This window comes from Myodes glareolus, chromosome 15, assembly GCF_982192425.1.
Source record: "Myodes glareolus chromosome 15, mMyoGla1.1, whole genome shotgun sequence".
Taxonomy (NCBI): domain Eukaryota; kingdom Metazoa; phylum Chordata; class Mammalia; order Rodentia; family Cricetidae; genus Myodes; species Myodes glareolus.
Window position 1 is genome coordinate 21,426,469 of NC_142040.1, and position 22,425 is coordinate 21,448,893.

At 43.4% G+C, this 22,425-nt stretch overlaps 2 protein-coding genes across 5 annotated transcripts in view; one reads left to right on the forward strand and one right to left on the reverse strand.

The window, feature by feature from the left end:
* The window catches only part of Lhfpl2 (LHFPL tetraspan subfamily member 2), a 150,692-nt gene extending 140,739 nt beyond the window's left edge, over window positions 1-9,953 (forward strand). For all 4 annotated transcript variants that reach the window (XM_087896795.1, XM_087896794.1, XM_087896797.1 and 1 more), the window contains one exon: window positions 6,474-9,953. In XM_087896795.1, coding sequence (XP_087752921.1) covers window positions 6,474-6,727 — 254 coding nt within the window. In that variant the 3' untranslated portion in view covers window positions 6,728-9,953. The remainder of the gene's footprint in view (window positions 1-6,473) is intronic.
* A 7,155-nt stretch (window positions 9,954-17,108) lies between these two features.
* Window positions 17,109-22,425, reverse strand: part of Scamp1 (secretory carrier membrane protein 1) — an 82,008-nt gene continuing 76,691 nt past the window's right edge. Inside the window, exon 9 of the mRNA XM_085676849.2 lies at window positions 17,109-19,521. Coding sequence (XP_085532975.1) covers window positions 19,357-19,521 — 165 coding nt within the window. The 3' untranslated portion in view covers window positions 17,109-19,356. The remainder of the gene's footprint in view (window positions 19,522-22,425) is intronic.

Genomic DNA, 22,425 nt, shown 5'->3' on the forward strand with positions numbered 1-22,425 from the left:
GGTTTCTCTGTGTAACAGTCCTGGCTGTCCTGGAACTCTCTTTGTAGGCCAGCCTGGTCTCAAATTCAGAGATCTCCCTGCCTCTGCCTCCTGAGTGCTGGGATTAAAGGTGTGTGCCGCCACGCCTGGTTGACAACTGGGATTTTAAAAGTTGTGTGCGTGTGCGAGAGACAAAGAGAAAGAGATGATATGAATATGTGTTTGTGTTAGGAGTTATCTGAAGGACCATTGTCCCTCAAGAGGCCTAATTCTTCCGTTTTCATGGCACTGGCCATGTTTATGATGATTCTACTGAGTAAAGGCCGCCCGGCAGGGCCGAATGGACAGGTCCCTTACACGGCCCAGCCAGGCCTCTCTGAGCTGGTGTCGGGCTGGCAGAAGAGGTGGTAGCCACTGCTGCACATGTGTGCTTCCTGTGGATATGCCACACAGCCCACTCGCCATCATCCTCCTGCGGAGACTTTTTCCTAGTCCTGTATCCCAGCTGAGGCTTTGATAGATTCAGATTCGAGCCTGACCCCTTCTGTGATAAGGGCGTCCCTCCGGCCTTATTTGTAAATTAAGTCAGTAGCAGCCACAGGGTTCTCAAATGGTCTGTAGTGCGCTAGGGAACGGAAAGACAGATTTCCTGGCTGGGCTTGGCAGGCTGCAAAAGGGCCATTGATGCTATTATGAGAAAGATATCCTGTTTTTTTAAAAAATAAGATTTATTTATTTATTATGTATAGTATTCTAACTGCATGTATGCCTGCATGCCAGAAGAGGGTGCCAGATCTCATTATAGATGACTGTGGTTGCTGGGAATTGAACTCGGGACCTCTGGAAGAGCAGCCACTGCTCTTAACCTCTGTGCCATCTCTCCCGTCCAGAAAGATGCCTTTTTACACTGTTTTCCTAACATGATCCCATCAGCCACATGAAGATACTCTGCATGCTTTCTAGTGAGGCTGAACCTAGACCAGGGTCCCGAATGAAATGCGCTCCTCTGTGCGGAAGAGCAGGCATGTGTAGGGCCTGCACCTCTAGCCTCAGATGCCAGACCTGCTGGGAGAGTAACTGCGCGCCAGTACGTAGACCATAAAAGGCTCAGCAGTGGTGTGTGGCTTCAGTGCAGCCCTTAGGACCTGGGAGGAGGAAACTATTGAGATCTTCTTGGTGTCTTGTGGGAGGTTCCCTAAAGAACACAGAGGGTTGCTGTGGGATTAGCTGGGGTTTCTTAGTGGCCTTGGCCTTAAGAACTAGATAAGCCATGTCAGGTCTCCTCACCAAGCAAAGCTCTATTTAGATGGAGACTGTCCTTTCAAAGGCCTCAGCTCTAGCCCTGAGCCAGGATCGCTCTTCTCCCCCATTATTATAACGTTTGAAGCCCAGCAGTTAGATGTGTGCTTCATGATTAATAAAAATGTGGAGATAGAAACTGGGGTTCAGCCTGAAGGTCAGAAAAGGAAAACAGCCAGCTACTGACTCTTAACCTTTACCTTACTCCGAAATGGCGATCTTGCCTCCAAGAATCTCAGAATGAGACTGAGAGTGGTCTCTTCCCATCGTATATTCCTCCCTAGTGCTGGGATTAAAGGTGTGCACTACTACCACCGGGTTTCTATGGCAAGCTAGTGTGTACTACCGGTGTGTGTCGCCCCACCGCTGCCTGGTCTGTAAGGCTGATCAGTGGGCTGTCTCACTCTCTGATCTTCAGGCAGGCTTTATTTATTAAAATACAAATGAAATGCCACTGTAGAGGTGACCTTTTTATGAAAGGTCCTCCAGCTGTGCTTGTGTTTGTATTTGGAGAACTCTGCCCAAGGCTTTACCCTGGCATCCAGCTGCTGGTCTTTTTTCCATCTGTTTGATGTGGACATCTCCCCTTAAATAGCGGGCTTTGTTAGAACACTTCATCCGCGAGTATCATACTGTGGCCACACCCCCAAAACTACCTTGTTCACCTCCACCCTATTAGGTAGCCCTGGCTGGCTTGGAACTCATGGAACCACCTACCCTTCCCTCTCAAGTGCTGAATTTAAAGGTGTGTGCCAGCATGCCCTGCCTCCTTTTCCCATACTGTTCCTACCTTATATGTTCATGGCATTTGTGTGTTCAATTTTAATCTAGATTTCATGTAGGCAAAGTGGGATATTTGTATTTTTGAATCTGGTTTATTTCACTTTATATTTTGATCTTCAGTTCAAGCCATTTTCCTGCAAATGATACACTTAACTCTTCTTTGTATACACATCATTTTTTTGTATCCACTCATTTGATGCCATCAAACCTGGCTACAGGGAAGAGCGTCACTGGAAACTTGGGTGCACACTTATCTGTGCTGGTTAGAATGGGGTGACTGGGTCATATGTGTTGTTTCCAAAACCTGCACACCAATTTCATGTCTGCAGCACTCCCCACTCCCAGCGAGAATCTCCCCTCTCCCCAACCCTACCCAGCATTTGTTTGTTCTCTTAAAGATAACTCTGAGTTGAATCTAAAAATATACTTTTGAATTGCACTTCCCCGGGTTTTGAGCGTCGAACCCTTTGTCTTGTCTCCTTTGTGTGTGGCGTAAGTGCACATGCGTAGGTGTGAGCAAAGGCTGGAGGAGGACACTGGGGGACCTGTTCTATCACTCTGTAGCTCAGGGTGTCTCACTGAACCTGGAGCTAGGCTGGCTGCCAGCAAGTGGTCCTCCTGTCTCTGCCCCCAACAGTGCTGGGGTTACAAGGGCACCGAAGCAGCTACTCCTGACTTTAATGGGTGCTGGCACCCAAACTTGGGTCCTCATGCTTAAGCAGCAAGCACCTTTACTCAGCCATCTCTCCAGCCCCTTTTTGAGAACTCATTTGCTCATTTATTGATTACATCTTTCATCTTTTGAGTACCTTATGTTATGAGCTGGGATCAATCTTCTGTCCAATGACTAACAGGCAGCAATTCTTTCCCATCTGCAGACTGTCCTTTGCTGTGTAATTTAATTGCAAATAATCCTATTAATCAGTTCTTGCTGTGGAGTTCTCAGAAAAGTCTGGACTTGCACCTCTATCTTGAAAGTGTTTCCCCTTCTGGTTTCAGGCCCTATGTTAAGGTCTCTGGCCCACTTTGAAGGAACTTTTGTCAGGGTGAGATGAGAGAGATAGATGCACTTTCAATTCCTTTACGTGTGGGTGTCCACTTCCCACACTCCATTTGTTGAAGAGAACTTCTTCTGTGTGTGTTTTGGCACCTTTGTTAAATCGAGTAGCTGTAGCATGGGTTTATTTCTGCGTTCTCTACTTTGGATTCTGCCATGCTGTTAAGTGTGTTAGTCCAGCCCTGCAGTGTAGTGGAAGTGGGGTGCTGTGGTGCCTCCCGCACTGCAGTATAGTAGAAGTAGGGTGCCGTGGTCCCTCTGGCCTTGCCTGTCCTCTTGCGAGTGCTTTGGCTAGCTGGAGTCATCTGTGCATTCATTTGAATGAGAGGATTATTTTTCCTCACTCCATGAAGAAAGCTTTTGGAGTCTGGATGGAATTCAAGCATTTATCAGTTCTGAGAGTTTTCTGGTAGCAGGTTAGGGTGTTAGTATGGGATTGTGTCTTTGCAAACAGGACAGCTGTAATTCTTCCTTTCCTATTTGTACCCCACCCCCATTTACTACGCTTGCTAGAAGTATGTTATATCTAGCCCTATGGAAGTTTAGCATGAAGGGATGTTAAAAGTTTGTCAGCAGTCTTTGTCATCAGTTGAGATGCTATAGATTTTTGTTCCTATATCTTACTTATGTATTGTTTACATTTGAACTATCTTCACAGCCGTGGATTAAAGCCAAGATGACAACGCTGTTGATGTCTTGGATCTGCCAATGTTTTGATAACTTTTACATCTATGTCCATCAGAGAGTTTGGTCTGTGGCTTTCATTTATGTGTTATGTTTCATTCATATTTATGATTCATTATGGAATCAGAGTGGGCCTGGCTTTTAAAAATGAAATTGGTAATAATTGTTCCCTTTGTAATTTCAAACTATTAGGTATTAGTAGTTTGGATTTAGCAAATAGCAAGCACAGTAAATAGGGGAAATTCCCTCCAAAGTTTGGAGATAGAGATAAAGGCCTGCTACACTTTTATTCAATATTGCGCTTGAAGTCTCAGACAGAATAAGGCAAGAGGAAGAAATAAGAGGACTGGGGGGGGGGGAGTACAAAGAAAAGGAAGAATTACAGCCATCCTGTTTGCAAAGGCACAATCCTATGCTAATACTCTAACCCGCTACCAGGAAACTCTCAGAACTGATAAATGCTTGAATTCCATCCAGATTCCAAAGGCTTTCTTTGTGGAATGATTAAAAAAAATCCTCTAATAGTTAATAGTTAAATGTGTTAGGTCATCTATAGATATCTAGTAGAATTCAGCAGTGAATTCATATAGTGCTGCGTGCCCTTCTTTGTTGGGAGATTTTTACACTCGTTGCTCACTAGAGATTTCTTTGCTTATATCCTCTTGATTTATCAATTTTCTTCTAGATTTTCCAATCTCCTAATGACCCTTCAATTTCTCTGGTTGTTATTTTTTCTTTCAGTTTGGCTTAAGGGTTTATCAGTCTTGTTTTATTAATGAAGTACTGTTAACAGACTCTAAAAATCATACCCACCTTCTGGGTTTCAGATTAGTGCATTTTTTTTATTCATTTGTATTTTATGTACAATGGTGTTTGGCCAGCATGTATGTCTATGAAGGTGCCAGATCCCCTGAAATTGGAGTTACAGACAGTTGTAAGCTGCCATGTGGGTGCTGGGAATTGAACTCAGGTCCTTTGGAAGGGCAGTCAGTCACCTTAACTGTTTAGCCACCTCTCCAGCCTGGATTAGTGTATTTTTATGATGAAGAAACAGACAGGTCAAGAACTAGAATCCAGCTCACAGAGGACAGATCTTACCTTACTCCAAAGTCAGGGCTCCTAACCAATGGCTGTGGTAAATTATACCAGCTTTTCTTGCAGCCCCTTGTGAGCTTTGGAATTGAATCGAGACCCCGCTAGTCCCCACCCAGCCTTCCATCCAGAGGACAAGTGCCATGTCCACGTCTGCCTTTCACTTCCAAAGGCTTCCCTCCCTGGTACTGACTGCATCTCCTTAGCTACAGCACTAGCTTGATCCTGGCATAGAGTAGAGCTAGCTTTTCCTTACGGCATGGGGCTGTCAGCTGAAATGGAAGATGCTAATAAACTTTGTACAGGGAGTTCTGTTAAGTGAAATTGGACACCCTGGTGTCCTTGGTGACTTTGAATCTCCTTCTTCATTAGCAGCTTGTACTTGTGAGTGACCAGGCCTGGAGTGAGGCCAGTGGGCACCACTGGGCACACACAACACCTACAAGTGAAAATCTTATACCTAAAGTTGTTTCTCTAATCCTAGCCTAGGTTATACCAGGCAGAAAAACATCTATCTCTCAGTTGTTGAAACACAGTGACCCATGAACATGCAACAGTGAGGGACAGAAGGGCGCTTGGCCAAGCGGGGAGAGTTCACTAAAAGTCAGGCAGAAAAGACCCATGGCGTTTGCGCTTTATTTCTAAATAGGCATGGCTATACCTCTCCCCTTGGTCTGTGGTTCAGACAACACTTCTCATGGGTGTGGGTTAAGATGCAGGCTCCGCTAAAGCTCCTGTCTTGTCTATAACCAAGCAGAGGCCACAAGGTTCTCGGTGAATTACTTTATACCAGTGGTTGGCAAACTCTGCCCAAAGCCAGACAGTAAATATTTTGTGTTTTGGTGAGCCACAAGTTCTGAAGCAACCACTCAACTCTGTTCTTCCAGCACCGAAGCAGTCGTAGGAGTCTGTAGAAACAGGGCACGGCTTTGTTCTAACGCAACTTCATTTTTGAGGTATTTATTGTGGTGTTTGCTTGTATGTATGTACAGCACACTGCATGCTTGGCACCCATGGAGATCAGAAGAGGGTGTCGGGTCCTCTGAAACTGGCGTTAAGGACAGCAGTGAGCCACTGTTTGGGTGCTGGTTGTACCAAGTACTCTTACCTGTCATCTCTCCAGACCCTAAAATGTTATTTATACAGCCACATTGGCCTTAGTAAGTTAAGTAGCCCCTTAGTCAAGCTGGGCGGTGGTGGTGCACTTGGGAGGCAGAGGCAGGCAGATCTCGTGAGTTCGAGGCCAGCCTGGTCTACAAGAGCTAGTTCCAGGACAGGCTCTAAAAAAAAAAACTACAGAAAAACCCTGTCTTGAAAAACAAACAAACAAACAAAAGTAGCCCCTTAGTCAATGAAACTTACTTTTCTAGAAATCACTGGTAAGAGTCACCTCCCAACATACACGAGCTGGCTGAAAATATTTCTAGGTATGCGCTCCTCCTAAGCTACAGGTGACACTGGTGACTCGGGTCGGGCTTCCCTGCAAATGATGCAAGAACTGACTGCAAGCGTGCAGAGCAGGTGCCGCCGGCCGTCAAGGAACCAAGGGCTTCACTTGCTTTTCTCTTCTGTCCTGCAGGTCTTTTCCTCATCCTCGGCCTGATACTCTACCCTGCGGGCTGGGGCTGCCAGAAAGCCATAGACTGTGGACGGCATGCATCTCCCTACAAACCTGGAGACTGTTCCCTGGGCTGGGCCTTCTATACGGCCACTGGGGGCACGGTGCTCACGTTCATCTGTGCCGTCTTCTCCGCACAAGCAGAGATCGCAACCTCCAGCGACAAAGTCCAGGAAGAAATTGAAGAGGGGAAGAACCTGGTCTGCCTGCTGTAGTCTGGAAGACGTGAATGCCGCCGTTACCTTTCTTTATGACTTGTGACACAGTCTTCGCCATTTGAATCAAGTGAAGAACCAGTCTTGACCTAGCAGAGCCACACTCCACAGCCCAGGCCTTCGTGAGACCAGCGAGGGGTCGCTCAGCAAGCAGAGTTCTTGCACACGCAGGCTGCAGTGCACATAAGGAGACCAGACAAGGACATGTGTAGCCCGACTGCGGAGTCCCCTCAGACTCTGTCTCCCCAGAGATCCAGGAAGGACAGTGATCTGACTCAGCAAGGCAGGCAGCAATCTCCTGGAAGCAGAGAGGCCAGCCGGCCTCAGGGTGGTTTGAGGCAGGTTTCTGGCTCAGAGCCATGTGTCTATGAACATCTCAGGATGCAGGCTCGAGGTGGTGTCTGTTTTCTCCTAGTTCTTTCAAGTTGTTTCAACTGGAGACTGAGAGGAAGACTACAGACTGCTGATAGCGGGGTGCATGCTGAGGTCGCAGCATGACACCAGTTTGCTCAGCAGACCAAAGGCTCAGTGGGGATGGAGTAGACTCCCGCAGTGGACTACTCTAGTCTGAGTTAAGACAGACAGTCAGTCAGCCTGGTGCCTAAACTAGCCCCTCCTCCTGGCAGTTAGTTTTCTCCTGGGGTTGGGGTTGTGCAGGCTGCCCAAGGGAACCTCAGTGTTCTTCCTTCCCAGGGACAGCGGCCTCCAGAGCAGCTGTGCCTCGTGCAGATGTTCACAGGGAGAACTCCAGCCTCTGCAGGGAGGACTTTCTGTTTGGTGACTGTGCTGTCTAGCCAGCTGGCTCCCATCCCATTGGCATTCTTTGCAGAGAAAGCAGGAGCTAGCCACGAAGGTTTCTATAGCTTCTGGTGTTGGTCCTGACAGCAGACGGGGTGACAATCACTGCCACTGCCAACTTGCATCAAAAAATCCCACCCCCAGGGAAGCACAGAACAAATCAGGGGCTAGACCAAGCTCAGCACACCTGCCTAGGCATGCTTACAACAATCACCAAATACCACTACTAAAAAGGACTCAGGGCCTTTAATCCAGTTTCCACAAATTATCCATATAACCAAAGTAGCCAGAAATACCAGAGTCTGGCAATATATAAGCCTTGCAGATAGAGACCCTCTGTAAAAGTGGAAGTGGAGTGAGGACCCATTTGGTTTTAGAGATATGTTTCCACTAAGGGCATTGTCTTAAAAGTTAAATAGTTAAGCACTTTCTACTGGCAAGTGTTTGCTGAGTACAACCAGGTATACAACCCTGATTCAGATTTTACAGCCTTGCCCCACTATCAGAGCTGTGTCAGAAGCCTTGGACCAGAGCAACCCCTCATATACAGGTGGGCAGGTGGGCTAGGCCCACTGGGGTTTCATTATAGTTCATTTGCCCTTTGGCCTAGCCCAGAAACCATCTGATCTCTCATGAAGAGAAAGGTTAGGAAGGAAGGGTATTGAATCAGATCTTAACTTCAGTTTTGAATCAGTGTTCAAAATAAGCAAGGTGGAGATCCTGTGGCTTCTTTAGAAGAGAGAAGGGGAACCCTAAGCAGCCCTAGGGAGACTGCGGAAGCGGGAACAGATCACTGAGGGCACGCATGGCCATACGGCGTGTGGAAAGGCTCTTGTCCTTCGCTGTGTGTTTGAGATGTTCGTGCCCATCCTTCTGCCAGCACAGCTGCTGTGTTTCCAACCTGGGCAATACTTGGCATGAAAACTGCGACAAGAATACTTTGTTTTCCTTGATCTTAACCAGATAAAAATTTGGGTATTTTTAATACAACCTTAGCCCATTCTTTACAACCTAGTCCTAAGCCGGGCCTGCTCCTTGGCTACGGTGGCAGTGGACCATATCAACCTGGTAACAGTCACAAATGAAAGAAATGTGGCCTCTCTGCCAGATTAAGTTACTTAACAGTGTTTTTCACTAATTTAAATATTAGAGAAGATCCCCCGCCCCCAAAGGGGCACAAATGAAATGCTATGCTATTGAAAACTACCTAAATGCTGACTCAGTGGAGCAGAGGGAGAAAAGGCGATGTCCAACATTTGAGACCTTCAAACTAATACACAGACTTACACAAGGAATGAAAAGACCATCTACAGTCATGCTAGGGTAGAATAGAACTTCTCATCAAAAGCCACTTCTTTTTCTCGATTACTAGTACAGGAAAAGTCTTACTTTGCCTGCATTTGTGCTCGGCCTCTCAGTGAATGCTAAAGCAGAAATACGTGGAGTCTGTGGATTCTTTAAACCTGTGTGGTAATTCAGCAGCATTACATTAACTGTGGAAGGCTTTCTGTATAGTTCTCAAGTATCTGTGTGTAATGAGTGGTCTTTGTTAAACATGTATTCTGTAAAGTGCCATAGTCTTTTTATGTGTAGCATATTTAAATATATATATATATATATATATCACATACACAAGTTTATCTGAAAGATGTGCAATAACAAAGGTGTATGTATGTTTTGTTTGGGGAAACTGGACATGCTTCAAAACAGGGATGTTTCTGTTTTGCAAAGGAAAACTAGACATATTTGCCTTCGTGGCTAGCCACTAGTCCATAACAATTCTAATGCTACACAAACCTTATGTGAAGAAAAGACTGGTGTGAACTCATTTTTCCTGGGTCTAAATAAACACGATCACTATATTTATGGGAGGCCCAGTCAATGCTAGTCTTTCGTGTAAAATGTGAAGCTGCCATGTTGCCTTTTCTGTTAGCCTGATACCTAGGAGCTGGCATAGACTAAGAAGCTATCCTGGATGTGCTTTTGTAGACTATTAATGCTTGGCCACTATACTTAAGGGCTAGTCTCACCCTTCTTAGCCAACAGTCTGGCTTAGGACAGACTGTCCTGTGCAATAACATGTGGCTGCTAGAAATCCCGGGCCTGCATTTGTGTTTAGGGTAGCAAAGACTCCCAAGGCCGGAAGAACTCCAGGGATGAGCAGGACTTCTGAGACTGTGGGGAACTCCTTCTATAGCCAAGGGGCCTGAGGGCTGTGAAGGAGCTCAGCACAGCCGGACGTTCAATAGCCACTTGAGCCAAATACACAGCGGATGGACTCAATTGGAGCCTTCATATGTGTGGTTATCCTGTTCTGTTGTAAACTAGTACATTGTTTGTCTAGTATTGATTAGGATTCTGTACATAGGATTTCACAGTGTTCTCCCTTTCCCCCGAGATCTGAATTAAATCAGATTTTGCAAACTCAGTCTTTCAAATTTGACTATGTTGGCTTCAATTCAGTGCACATAATTTGATCAAAAATACCAATCAGACAAAATGTAAAGACTTATTGTAACATAGACATCAAAGAAAATATCCAGGCATTTTCTACTGCTGATTCTTAACCTTGCATGGGTTGCCTTTAATTTCTTACTTGAAGAAGTGCCAACACAATCATAGGCATCTTAAATTTAAAGTAAAACTGTGAGACATGAAAGTGATTTAGAGCATTTGCTAACTAGAAGGTGTATCTTCTCCTCTCTCTCAAAAAAACCAAAAACCAAAAACAAAACAAAATACACACACACACACACACACATACAAAAAAAACAACTAAAGGAAAAGTTATGGAGCCTTCTATATCCACAGTCCCTAAAGAGGACCCTGACCAAGAAGTCAGGAAACCTGGGCTTTTGGTGTATAAACTCGATGGTGCTAAACACCATTTCCATAAACTCATCTAACCCTGCACCTTCCCAGGGACACAAGCTGACCTCACTGCTAGCAGATGGATGGAGGGCACGTGCATGCTCTGACTGCTGAGCAGAAACGACCGCCACCAGGTTTCCAACTGTTTAAGTCAAAGTTAAAGGTTAGGGCACCAAGCACTGGAGGAGAAATGGTTTTAAGACAAATCATCTGGATAATCGCAGGAAAACAAGCTTTTTCTGTGCCTCTTCAGGTGTTATATCTTGTACTCAAAAGTAAACCAGCAGAGAGCACTGGGGCTTCAGTTTTGAGCAACGCCTGGACATGGTCCCTTGTGCTTGCTTTTCAGAGTCTCTCTCTCTCTCTCTCTCTCTCTCTCTCTCTCTCTCTCTCTCTCTCTTTCTCTCTCTCTCTCTCTCTCTCCCCCCCCCTCTCCTCCCTCTCTCTCTGTGTGTGTGTGTGTGTGTGTGTGTGTGTGTGTGTGTGTGTGTGTGTGTGAGGCCAGAAAAGGACATCTGATACCTTCGTCTAGCACGCTCTATCTTATTTATGTTTTAGGTAGGCTGGCTGGCCGGGAGCTCCTAGGATATACCTGTCTCCATCCCCTGATGCAGGTTATAAGCCCATGCAGTTATGTGCAGTTTTCATATGGAGATTCAAACATAGGTCCTCCTTGCTGACATGGAAAGCACGCTTATCCACTGAGTCTTCTCATCAACTACCATCTAGTTTTTACAGGGAAGTGTTGCCACTAGATCTCCTAGAAAACACATTCAACTTCCTCTGGTAGGGCCCCATAAAGTCTTTATTGCCCTGGACATTCCTGTGTGTGGACATTGTTTCAAATGACTCAGCTCCTTTGGGACAGGCAGCACGAATGGCAAAGCCCGACAGCAAGCATGGCGATTGCAGAGAGCACCGAGAACAGAGCCTGTCTCCGCAGTTTAGTTGTTTGTGTGGCTTTCCCCTTCTGCCCCACCTTCTTCTTCCTTACAGCTTCCTCTTCCCTTCTGCCCCTACCATCTTCTTTCTTACAGCTTCTGCTCCTTAACCTTAAGACTTCTACAGAATCTCTTCAAGACATGAATTGCTCTTTTTGCTTAGTATGTACAAAGGATACAGATAAAAGCACAAATAGAGGAAGTAGGAAACTTCAAACCACGTGGAAAGGAGAATCAATCAAATAACATGCAGCCTTTAGCAGCTTTTTCGCTTTTGACAGTTAGATATTCTAAAAGAACCAACAATCTACAGGCACGCAATCCTCCAAGTGCCAATACTTGGAAGAAACCTCCAGTTTACTTACTTCTTACAGAAAAGCAAAGGTAAACGACAGCAGTGAGAGGAAAGACATGGGGATGAACTCAGGGCATAGAAGGAAAGCGTGGACAGCAGGGGACCATCAGAGGCAGGAGGGGATGGAGAGCCATCCAGGATAACTGCAGGCCTTTAGTGTGGACTCAGTGGGAAATGATGCACCCACCAAGATGGAGAGGCCAGAAGAATCAGGGACAAAGGCTGCCACCAGAGGCTACTTGTATGTAGTTGGGACTGGGAATCCTAAGCACACATGAAGCAGGAGAGTCAGCTTTGATTATTGCGCACACTGAGTCATGATAGCCTGAGGTAGAAGCCTTTATACATAGGTACCTGCCATTGGTGTAACTTTAGAGAAGTTCTTTGCCCAGGTTAGAAAGCTAGGAAGTGGCAAAGCCAAGGATCAAGTACAGGTCTGACACCAACTGTCTGCGCTACACTTCCTTCCTCATGGAAGGGCGAGGGGAAGGGTCAGCTGAGCACGCTGCTTCACTATGGCACACACGAGTGACATCAGCCATATCTTGACAAGGGTTCCCTCTCAGGAACCTAGCAAATCTTCACATTTGAAGACACATACTTTAATTTACTAATCATAATTCAGATCAATCCTGAAAACAGACATCAGCAATTCCTCAAATCCATGACAGTGGCAAAACAAACAGCAAGCTTGGACTGCTTCCATCATATTTTAGTGGTGGGAGGCCCAACTGATAGATTATCTCGTAGCCAAGGAAAGATGCCATTAGGATCACATAAGCGTAAGTAACCTAATACTTAAGGATTTGTCCTCAACTTCTCCAAACACAAATGTCAAAGATCACTTAGCCCAACACACTGCTAAGAACAAGAAGCAAGAATTTGCCTCCTCATTGAAGTGGGAGCTTTGGTCAAGGGATGTCAAAAACAGTGTAATTTTTTTTTGTCTTGGGTAATGACCTTTTTCCTAAGGTCCACTGTTTCTAAAGATGGACACAAGTTAAAAGAAATGTGGAAGGGTGAGAGGGAACTCAGGCTGGAGAGAAGAAGTTGAAGGATCTGGCGTCTGCCTTCCTCAGACCCTCACTAACTTTACTCCCATTACCTTGTGGGAATTTCCTAATCCTCTATAGAAATGGTGACGATTAGCAACTACATCATAGATTTGGTGCAAGGATTAAGAAATTTATAGAAAGCACTTAGTGTAATCTCTTCTAAATCCTCAATATTGTAAGAAAAGCAAGAGAATCCTGTCTTTCTAAACAAACACTTGGAATTTATTTTGTTTACCTTTTTTTGGACAGGGTCTCTATGTAGCCCTGGATGTCCTGGAACTTGCTGTATAGACCAGTCTGGCCTTGAACTCACAGAGATCCTCTTGCTCTCTGGCTCCTCAATGGTGGGATTTTAGAAGTCACACTTGGTGAAGGGTAGTATAACCTGTTGTCAAAATGATCAAATTTTGCTTACTGTAGAATTAGATTGGCTACTTAAGGCCAATGTTTGTTTGTTTCTTTCTTTCTTTCTTTTTCTTTTTTGAGACAAGGTTTCTCTATGTAGCCTGGTTGTCCTGGAACTTGCTCTGTAGACCAGGCTGGACTTGAACTCAGAGATCCACCTGCCTGCTGCCTTCTGAGAGCTGGGATTAAGGGCATGTGCCACCACTGCCCCCCGCGAGGCCACTGCCTCTTTGTATCTTGTTCTAATAAAGCACTCTGCTAATCAGCTTTACCTTACAGCTTCCAGGTAGGGAGGAGGTTCCTCTGTGAATGCAGAATACACTGTTATTCTTACACAGAGAAACAACACCATCACCAATAAACTTTAAATGTTACTTTTATAAATTATTGGGTCAGTATGTTGTAATACTAAATAAGGGGAAATTTGAGAACATGTATTCATCATGCCGCTTTCACTCCATGAACTCCATACACACAGGAAAAGACTGGAAGGAAGCACAACAAAACCCCAGCAGAGGTATCCTTGGGTGTTGGGAGGGAGGGTTTATTTGTCTCCCCATCTGTCACTTTCTCCATTTCCCAAGTGTTCTTTAGCCAGGATGTATGTGTGGCTCTCACACTGAGGAAACGATTTTAAGGATGTGCGTGCGTGTCCACATGGCTCGCTCTCTGTGTAGGAGGCTGGGATACTATTGGAAAAATAACCGTGATGAAATAAGGGGCAGTGGTTTTAGTTGCTTTTCTCTTGTACCCAAACACCGGGATCCAACGCATGGCAATAATCACAATACCTTCAACCATCATTCGTTTTGAGAATTGCAAAAAAAAAAAAAAATAGCAATTGAGGATTCCCAGAATTATATTATATTCAAATAACTAGGGCTCAAAAATAAAACCTGCAGGAAGGATTCTTTAAAAAAAACTGTTTGAATGCAGAATGACTTTATAGAAATATGGGTTACTAGCATTATAGAAAATGAACTCTTTGCTAACTCTCCCTGGTGGAGGGATGACACAGGCTTTAGCATGAGGGTGTCTCACTATACCAGGAAGTCGTGGCACCCAGAAATATCAAGCTTTTTTAAAGAAAAGCACACTGGGGAAACACAAACTGTAACGCTCCCTGCATTGCCTCCTGGTGGCCCCGCATCCCATCAGAAAACACCAGCCCCTGTAGTGGAAACTCTGCAGGTGGAGGCTTTGTCCTACCCAAACCACAGAGCTAAACGGTAAATACAGCGTCTATGGGAAGGGGGAAAATTTCCCAAGAATCTCTGAATTGGTGATATGTACCTATCCTAGCTTTCCATACCTCCACCATAGTGGAAGTCAATGAAAACCTTGGTATCAAAGTAAACAACGAGAAGACTGAGATACAACACTTGGGAAGGGTGCACAAGGATTTTTAACATTATAATAAAGAATCAGAACCTCAAGTAAACAGTCAACTTTGAGAGAAAACCTCAGTATAAAGGAGGGAACCATTTCAGATGTCAGAATGTGGATAGGGATGCAAGGACTACATTCCAGGCACTAGGAGAGGTCTGGTCAGCAAGAGACATAACAACGACAACAAAATCACAAGCCTATGAGACACTTGTCTTGAACTGCCTTCTTTACAACTCCGAAACCTGGACAATGAACCGCTCCACAGAACAGCGGCTGGATGTGTCTGAGATGGTGTGCCTCAGGAGGATTCTAGGCGTCACACGAAGGGATAGGCTGTGCAACCATGACATTAAGAAACATCTCCATCTACAGAAGGAAGTAAACTACAGGATACGGCAATGGCGACTGAGATGCTTTGGCCATGTTATGAGAATGAAAGACGGCAGATACCCAAGACAGCACTGCTTGGAGGAGTGTGCGGGATAAGGCGAAGAGGAAGCCCCTCCCCACAAAAAATGGTGGACATCATAAAGGAAGACAGTGGAACCTTGGTTATGGCAATAACACAAGCATCTAGGACTGCCCAGGACACCACCATAAATGGGCTGCCCATGCTTGCTTAAGCATTGCTGGGCATAAATGATGATAAAGAAGGAATGACCTAGCACTAGACAGATTTAGTGGTGATGCTGGCACAGAATGCTTTCACAGGTCTCTAGCTCCCTAGAAACTGAAAAAGTCTGAAATAAGGTTTCAAAACTCACCAACACAACATGCATATTGTTTTGTAAATAGATCCAAAAGTTCTTACAGAACTATTCTAATTTTTCTAATGATGGAAGTACAATTTACTAGTCTAATAAAGATTATTTGTAAAAAATAAAAACATTTATATGCTAATCTAAAAATATAAAAAAATTTAAAGCAGATCCAGTATTTTAAAACATATTATTCTACTATAATTTATACTATGATATTTGAAAATCTTACCAAAATATGATCTAATGAGCCATCCCAGTTATTTTGAATTTATCACCCACTCATCTCCAAAGGGTTCAGTCACATGGAATCACAGGTCCCTTTGAGAATTTCCCTTAAGGGAAAATAGAAAGGAACACAGAAACAGTGGGTCCCAGATGTGATAGACTGTGTAATATAAGCACAAGATGACTAAGACGACAGAGAATCAGACATTAATGTCAGTGTTCTATAAAGGAATGCAGGTTGTACTATCCATACCAAGTGGTACCTGTCCACTCTGGATTAGCAGAACTATCTATATCCAGTGGTATCTGTCTATACTGGATTGGCAGAAACTATCTATATCCCGTGGTATCTATCTATACTGGATTATCAGAACTATCTATATCCCGTGGTATCTGTCTATACTGGATTAGCAGAACTATCTATACCCAGTGGTATCTGTCTATACTGGATTAGCAGAACTATCTATATCCCGTGGTATCTGTCTATACTGGATTGGCAGAAACTATCTATATCCCGTGGTATCTATCTATACTGGATTAGCAGAACTATCTATATCCCGTGGTATCTGTCTATACTGGATTGGCAGAACTATCTATACCCAGTGGTATCTGTCTATACTGGATTAGCAGAACTATCTATATCCCGTGGTATCTGTCTATACTGGATTAGCAGAACTATCCATACCCAGTGGTATCTGTCTATACTGGATTGGCAGAAACTATCTATATTCAGTGGTACCTGTCCATACTGGATTGGCAGGAACTAACAACTAAAATCCCCATGAAGTACAAACCACATCCACAAAGATTACAGAAATGAGCTTCTAGTAAACTAAAAATACAAACTCACTTTTTAAAGTGGAAAATAGTGTTTCTTGTTTTAATTTAACATGTGAACATGACTTTGGGTTAAACTTTACATCGTCTTTAGTCACCAGGTGAGAAATCCAGTACACAAAGTAGAAGGCTCATCAGTGCGGAACAGCAGCATTGAGCATGATCAGGCAAGAGCACAGCCATTAGCAGATCAACACAGTCCTGGTAAAGGCACCATTTGAGCCTATGAAGAAAATCCTAGGCCAAAAAGCTAATGAACTTCTAAATAGTCATCATATTTAATGTGGTAAAGCTCACATTCAACAACCTATAGAGGTCTAATGCAATGGAAAAATTGTCAATTTGTGTTGCTGAGGGTTTTAAACTAAATCTTTTATAGTGTGTTTAACAAGTAATAAAATGGTACAAAGATTGGTTTAAAAATCAAATGTGAGGGAGCTGGATAGCTGGCTCAGCAGTTAAAAGCACCAGCTCCGCTTCCAGAGGACCCAGGTTCAATTCCCAGCACCCACATAGCAGCTCACATACAGTTTTGCCTTAGACCTGAGACAGTTTCTCTTCCTCCTCCTAACTCCAGTTTCAAGAGATCTGACGCCCTCATACAGATATACATGCAGGCAGAACACAAATGCACATAATAAAAATAAAATCACTTTTAAAAAACCAAATAGAAATATCTATATTAAAGCTGTATAATTTCTGCCTCTCAATTGCTAACAGTGTTTAAAATTATGCAAACAAACATCCAGTAAACATTATTTTATTTTATGACACTCTGCATTAATACAATAAATATACAAAACTTCCAAACCACTGAAAACATGCAACATAAGAGGGACACATGGAGGGCATTTACACAGAACCGTGACAGTCGCCACGAGGGCAGCGCAGTGTTGCTCACCAACAAAGCACACAAACATCCCTAGGAAATAAACCAAGCCCGCATCACAGATCTCCAAACAGCGATTTCCCAGTGTTCAGACCCCAGTTTAAATAAAACAGCCACCATTTAATATCGAAAACTGAAAAGTCACAAGGATCCCTGGTCTACAAGAAGCTCATTTCATGACTGTGGTGCCGGTAACATTGGTATTAAATAGAAACACTAACCGTCTTTCACCAAACAAAGATGCACTATTACCGTTGTTGTTGAGAGAATAGTAAAGCAGGATTTCAAGATGCTTTCGCAGGTGACCCAGCTGCAGACACTACCACCATTTCAAGGCTCCTGTGATTTCAAACAACATAATCTCTTTCAAACTTGTATGAACCCAACAACTGGATTGAACAACAATGTTCATACACAAAAACACAGTATGTTATAACTATTCTTTGCCACTTAATAATGAGAGGAACATTTCCATTTTTGAAGGAAAGTATTTTTTTAAACCTGATGTGTCTTTCATTTGTACTTCAGAGACAAATGAAGTATCTTCAATACTCAGTAAATTTCTAAGCAAATCTAATGTAGCCCATGTGGGTAGATACGTACGCCTTCTTCATGAAGCCCCCGGACTGTGCCCCAGCCAGCATGAAACTCCCTGACTCCAGATTTGGGAAAAAGAATAAAGTGTCTCAATCATTTAAGCCCATTTTTAAAAGTTAGCCTGTCCTGGCAACCCATCCTTGCTTAAAATCAACTTGGATAAATCACAACCTATCATTTTGCAATCTAAAACTAGAAAGACTTCCAAAATAAGGTAGTCTGACTTATAAATGTTTTTGAGACATCGGCTTGCGCTGCACAGTAACAGTGCCAATGTGATTACATGAGTAATTGACACATTTAACTGTACTTGTACTTTCTTGCTTGGTGTGATGCTTTACACGTATTTAGTCTGTCTCAGAAACTAAATGACAGGTAGATAAGAAATTAAGAAATCAAGTATATTAGAAGTGCTGGGTCTTTTATTTTTAATGCAACTAAAAGAGAAATCCCTTAAATACTGCATGTTCTTTTTATTCAAGGGTTAGGCTAACCTTTAATACCTGTGCCAAAATCGCAAAATCTCTCTCTCTCTCTCTCTCTCTCTCTCTCTCTCTCTCTCTCTCTCTCACACACACACACACACACACACACACACACACACACAAAGCTGGCAAACATAATCCCAGTTCAATTAAAAAGATTAGCCAGAAGAATATACCAAAGTTTCCATACAGTAAAATTTTACAGAAAATTGAGAGGGGTAAAGGAATTATCACTATATTCTATTGCACCAATTCACTACCTTCTCTTTTGGATAATGCACTGCACATTATATTAAAATCTTTATACTCCAGTAAATTTTTACTTAAAAGAAACTATTACAGAAAATGGTTTCTGATTCTATAAAGAGCCCCAGCTCCTACCACTATAAGCAGTACAGAACCCAAAATACTAATTCGTTTCACTCAAGAGACATGGTACCCATGCAAGATCTAAGATTGTTATCAAAATATCAACTAGTCTAAAAATAAAATAAGAGATAAAATATACATTATCTACTACAAAGCACACAGGCTCTTCACTGTGACTGAACCTCAGAAAGAAAGCCAATTTAAAAACACCCAAGTCTTTGCTGGCCTTGTTCCTGCAATATTAATATAGAGAAAAAAGAAACAATCATGGTTTCATTTCTAATGTATAACCCTTATCTCTACTGACTCCTGGGAGAACTACTGTGGTTGGTATCGAGTGCCCTTTAAATCTTAAGTCACAAGCTCATTTCAGTGTGTCACCACGGAAATGATCTGAGAACACCATCCCCCAAAAAATATGGAGAATATTTATTTAGCAGATGAGAGTTTTCTTCTGTGAGGGGCGTGGAAATATTAAGAAACTATTAGCAAAGTAATAAGACGAGGAAGTTTCTCTGGTTTTAGACCATGCACACGTGAATAGGAAATACCCATGCTGTGTGTACTGTGTGTTTCCAACATAGAAATATCTGTAGAATACAGTAACTGGAGAAAATACAGTCCCGTGGTAACAGCGCACCCCGGCGAGGCTCTACATCTGGTTACCCTTGAAGGCGTTCTGTGCTGCGCTGGTCGCTGCAGTTGAAGCTGCATTTGCAGCCGCAGTCTGGACAGTTTTGTTGGACATCACTCCTGTTGCAAACTCTTGCTGGGCCTTCTCAAAGCTAGCACCTGTTGTGCGATACAGTCCATGTACCTGCAGAGGCAGAAATCAACGTGACAGGTAAGTGGTAATCTACATATGAGCTGCCGGCGGGCTGAAGGGTAATCTCACCATCTCACAGTGTGCGTGGGAGAAGAAAAGAAGCAGAGAGATGAACAGAGTGGGTTCACGGCAGCAGAGCGCTCTCAAAGACAGCTGCACATTAGGATAACGAGACTCCCTTACACAACAGAGCACTGCCAGGGAACATTTGCTCTCAAACCCCAACTTAACAAGTTAGCAGGACTTAGTCATCACTATTCTAAATCATGTGCTTCCAACTCCACACTCCCCAAATGAAAAGAACATCTGAAGATCAGATATTTCAGTAAGTTTTTTAAAAATTAAAGTACTTAGATAAACTTCATTTTTAAAAATAAACTTGGTTTTTAAAATGAAATAACTTCAAAATTCTTTTGAAACGCAGTCATTAGTAACTAGCATATTAATGTGGACATGAATATTTATGAACAAGTTCCCAGATTCCATAGAAAAGATAATGGAAACCAGGTTCCCAGAAGAATACAAATTGTGTGCTGTCTGTCACTTCAACAGTAATTCCGACTAATTCAGCGGATAAGGAAGGTTCTACACCCTCTGCAACTCCTTCGTGTCTTCCTAACGGACTCCAGACTCCGTTAGAACATCTACCACTGTAGCCCTGAGACACTCTCCAGTGCTTTCTACAGTCCACTGTGGAAACAGAGCATAGAACACAATTAGCAACAATTGACAGGACCAGGTGGTGGTGGCACACAACTTTGATCCCAGCACTAGGGAGGCAGAGGCAGGCAGATCTCAGTTCAGGGCCACCCTGGTCTACAGAGTGAGTTCTAGGACAGCTAGGGCTACACAGAGAAATTCTGACTTGAAAGTATAAGGGAAAAATAGAAGAAGAAACAAACGACCAAACAATGGATGGAAAATGAAACCTACCTGTGAAAGCTAAGGGTTTCTGCCCATGAAACAGTTCAGAAGATATAAATTCTTTCAACACTCCAAATCTGGGCTAAGAAACACCACCATGGCAGAAACCAAGGCACAATGAACATCCAAAACCCAACAATAACCAGCTCTAACTGCGTAAGATTTCAAGAATGAAAACGAGTTCTCAACAGCAGACTCATTTTCATCAAAAGGAATGAAGGGAGGACAAGCCTGGCAAAGCCACTGGTCTAGTCTGGACCGACATACACAGACCTTCTGAGGGCATGCTCCTTCCGGGAAGAGCCTGACCCCTAGTGGTAATAAATTAGGGCTGCATAATCCAACAAGGGCTTTTGTAGGTTTTCTGGTTATTTCTTTTTGATAATTTGTTATTAGTTTTTAAGTCAGTGTTGAAGAATTAGTTGTTCTGAGATCTCACTTTACATCAGAGTTAGAAACAATATGAGGATTGCTGTTTGATTCAAATTATAATTTAGTTTATATTGCCACTTATTACACTTCAGAACATCATACAGAAAATCATTTGTCTGAGCTCCTCACTGCATAGGTAAGAATGAGACAGCACCAACTGATGGTGAACACATAAAAGAGTCAACTATTAATGGATTCAAAAATTAACTAAAACATCAGAATATGCACATAAAGCTGATAAATACTTTTATCTTATTTGGGAAATAAACATTTATTTTGAATGTCTGGCAGGTGAATATGAGCTCCATATGCAACTACCCCTTCATGAAAAACAACAAAAACACAGGGGAAAGGGATGCCTGAGTCGAATTCAGAGCCTGTGCATGACTCTCTGACACAGTCTCTGCGGAATGAGTGTTCCCTCCATGCCCTGCCTCCTATTTTTCTTGTATTGGAGAGTTCTGCCCTTGGCCCTCTTCTGGGTCTGTGCTCATGCGTTCTCTTGGGCTTCACTCACTCCAGAAGCTAAAACGTCCCAGTCTGGATTTCTTTGCTTCTTCTACTTGTCTGTCTAGCAGTCTACCATGCTTATTCATACGTATGTCTACTGCTACTTCCAACTCCCCCATAAAACATGAGATCACTCTGACCTCCACTCCTGCTCTTTTAATTTCATTTTGTGCATGTTGGGGGACACCGGATGGGCCTGGGGTCACACACAGGTGGCTGGGCTCTGCAGTAAGCACTTTTACTCACTGAGCCATCTCACCAGCCCCAAACCTGTTCTTCCTAAATGGCCCATCCCCTAAAACATCCCAACACTTGTCACATCAACCCAATTACTCTACTCCTTTTGGGAGCCACCACTTTGGGGAGAAGATCAAAACTTTTAACAAGATCTCCTAGTTTTCAAGGCCCTAAGGATACTGCTGTGCACACACTCATCTCTACCCTCCACCACGGATCCCTAGCATTCTCTCTGTCTCACCCTCTGCACCAACTTGCTCCCTGGTCCATGCTAGACCTTTTTAAACCCTTGAATTTGCCACATTGTATTCTCACAACTGGTTTCTGCTTGTCCTCTATGCTTTCCCCCCTCTTTCTTATTCCCTTCTGTAGACAATGGTAATGATGGGCAGTCATCATTATATCTCAGCTAAGGCTTTATCTTGACATATTGGCACTTGTATTCCCAGCTACCCTGAGGCTGGGAGGCAGGAGTATGGCTTAAACCCAGAGATTGAGGGTAACTTATATTATACAGCAAGAATTTAATTTTCAAAGCCAAACACTAAAAGAAAAACAAAACTAGACTTCCAAAACTTTGCTATGCATTTCCTAGCTCCCTATACTTCCTTCTGTGACAGCCATAAAATGATTGGACTGCGGTACACATTCTCTTGTTTTCTCTCTTACACCACAATGTGAGCCAAGGGGCTCATACATGGCATGGTGCTTGGCACTGGTCTACACTTGAGAGCTGGTTTTACAAGAAAGAACTGCACAGACTACCACGAAGCCTCTCTTAAGACTGTAAAC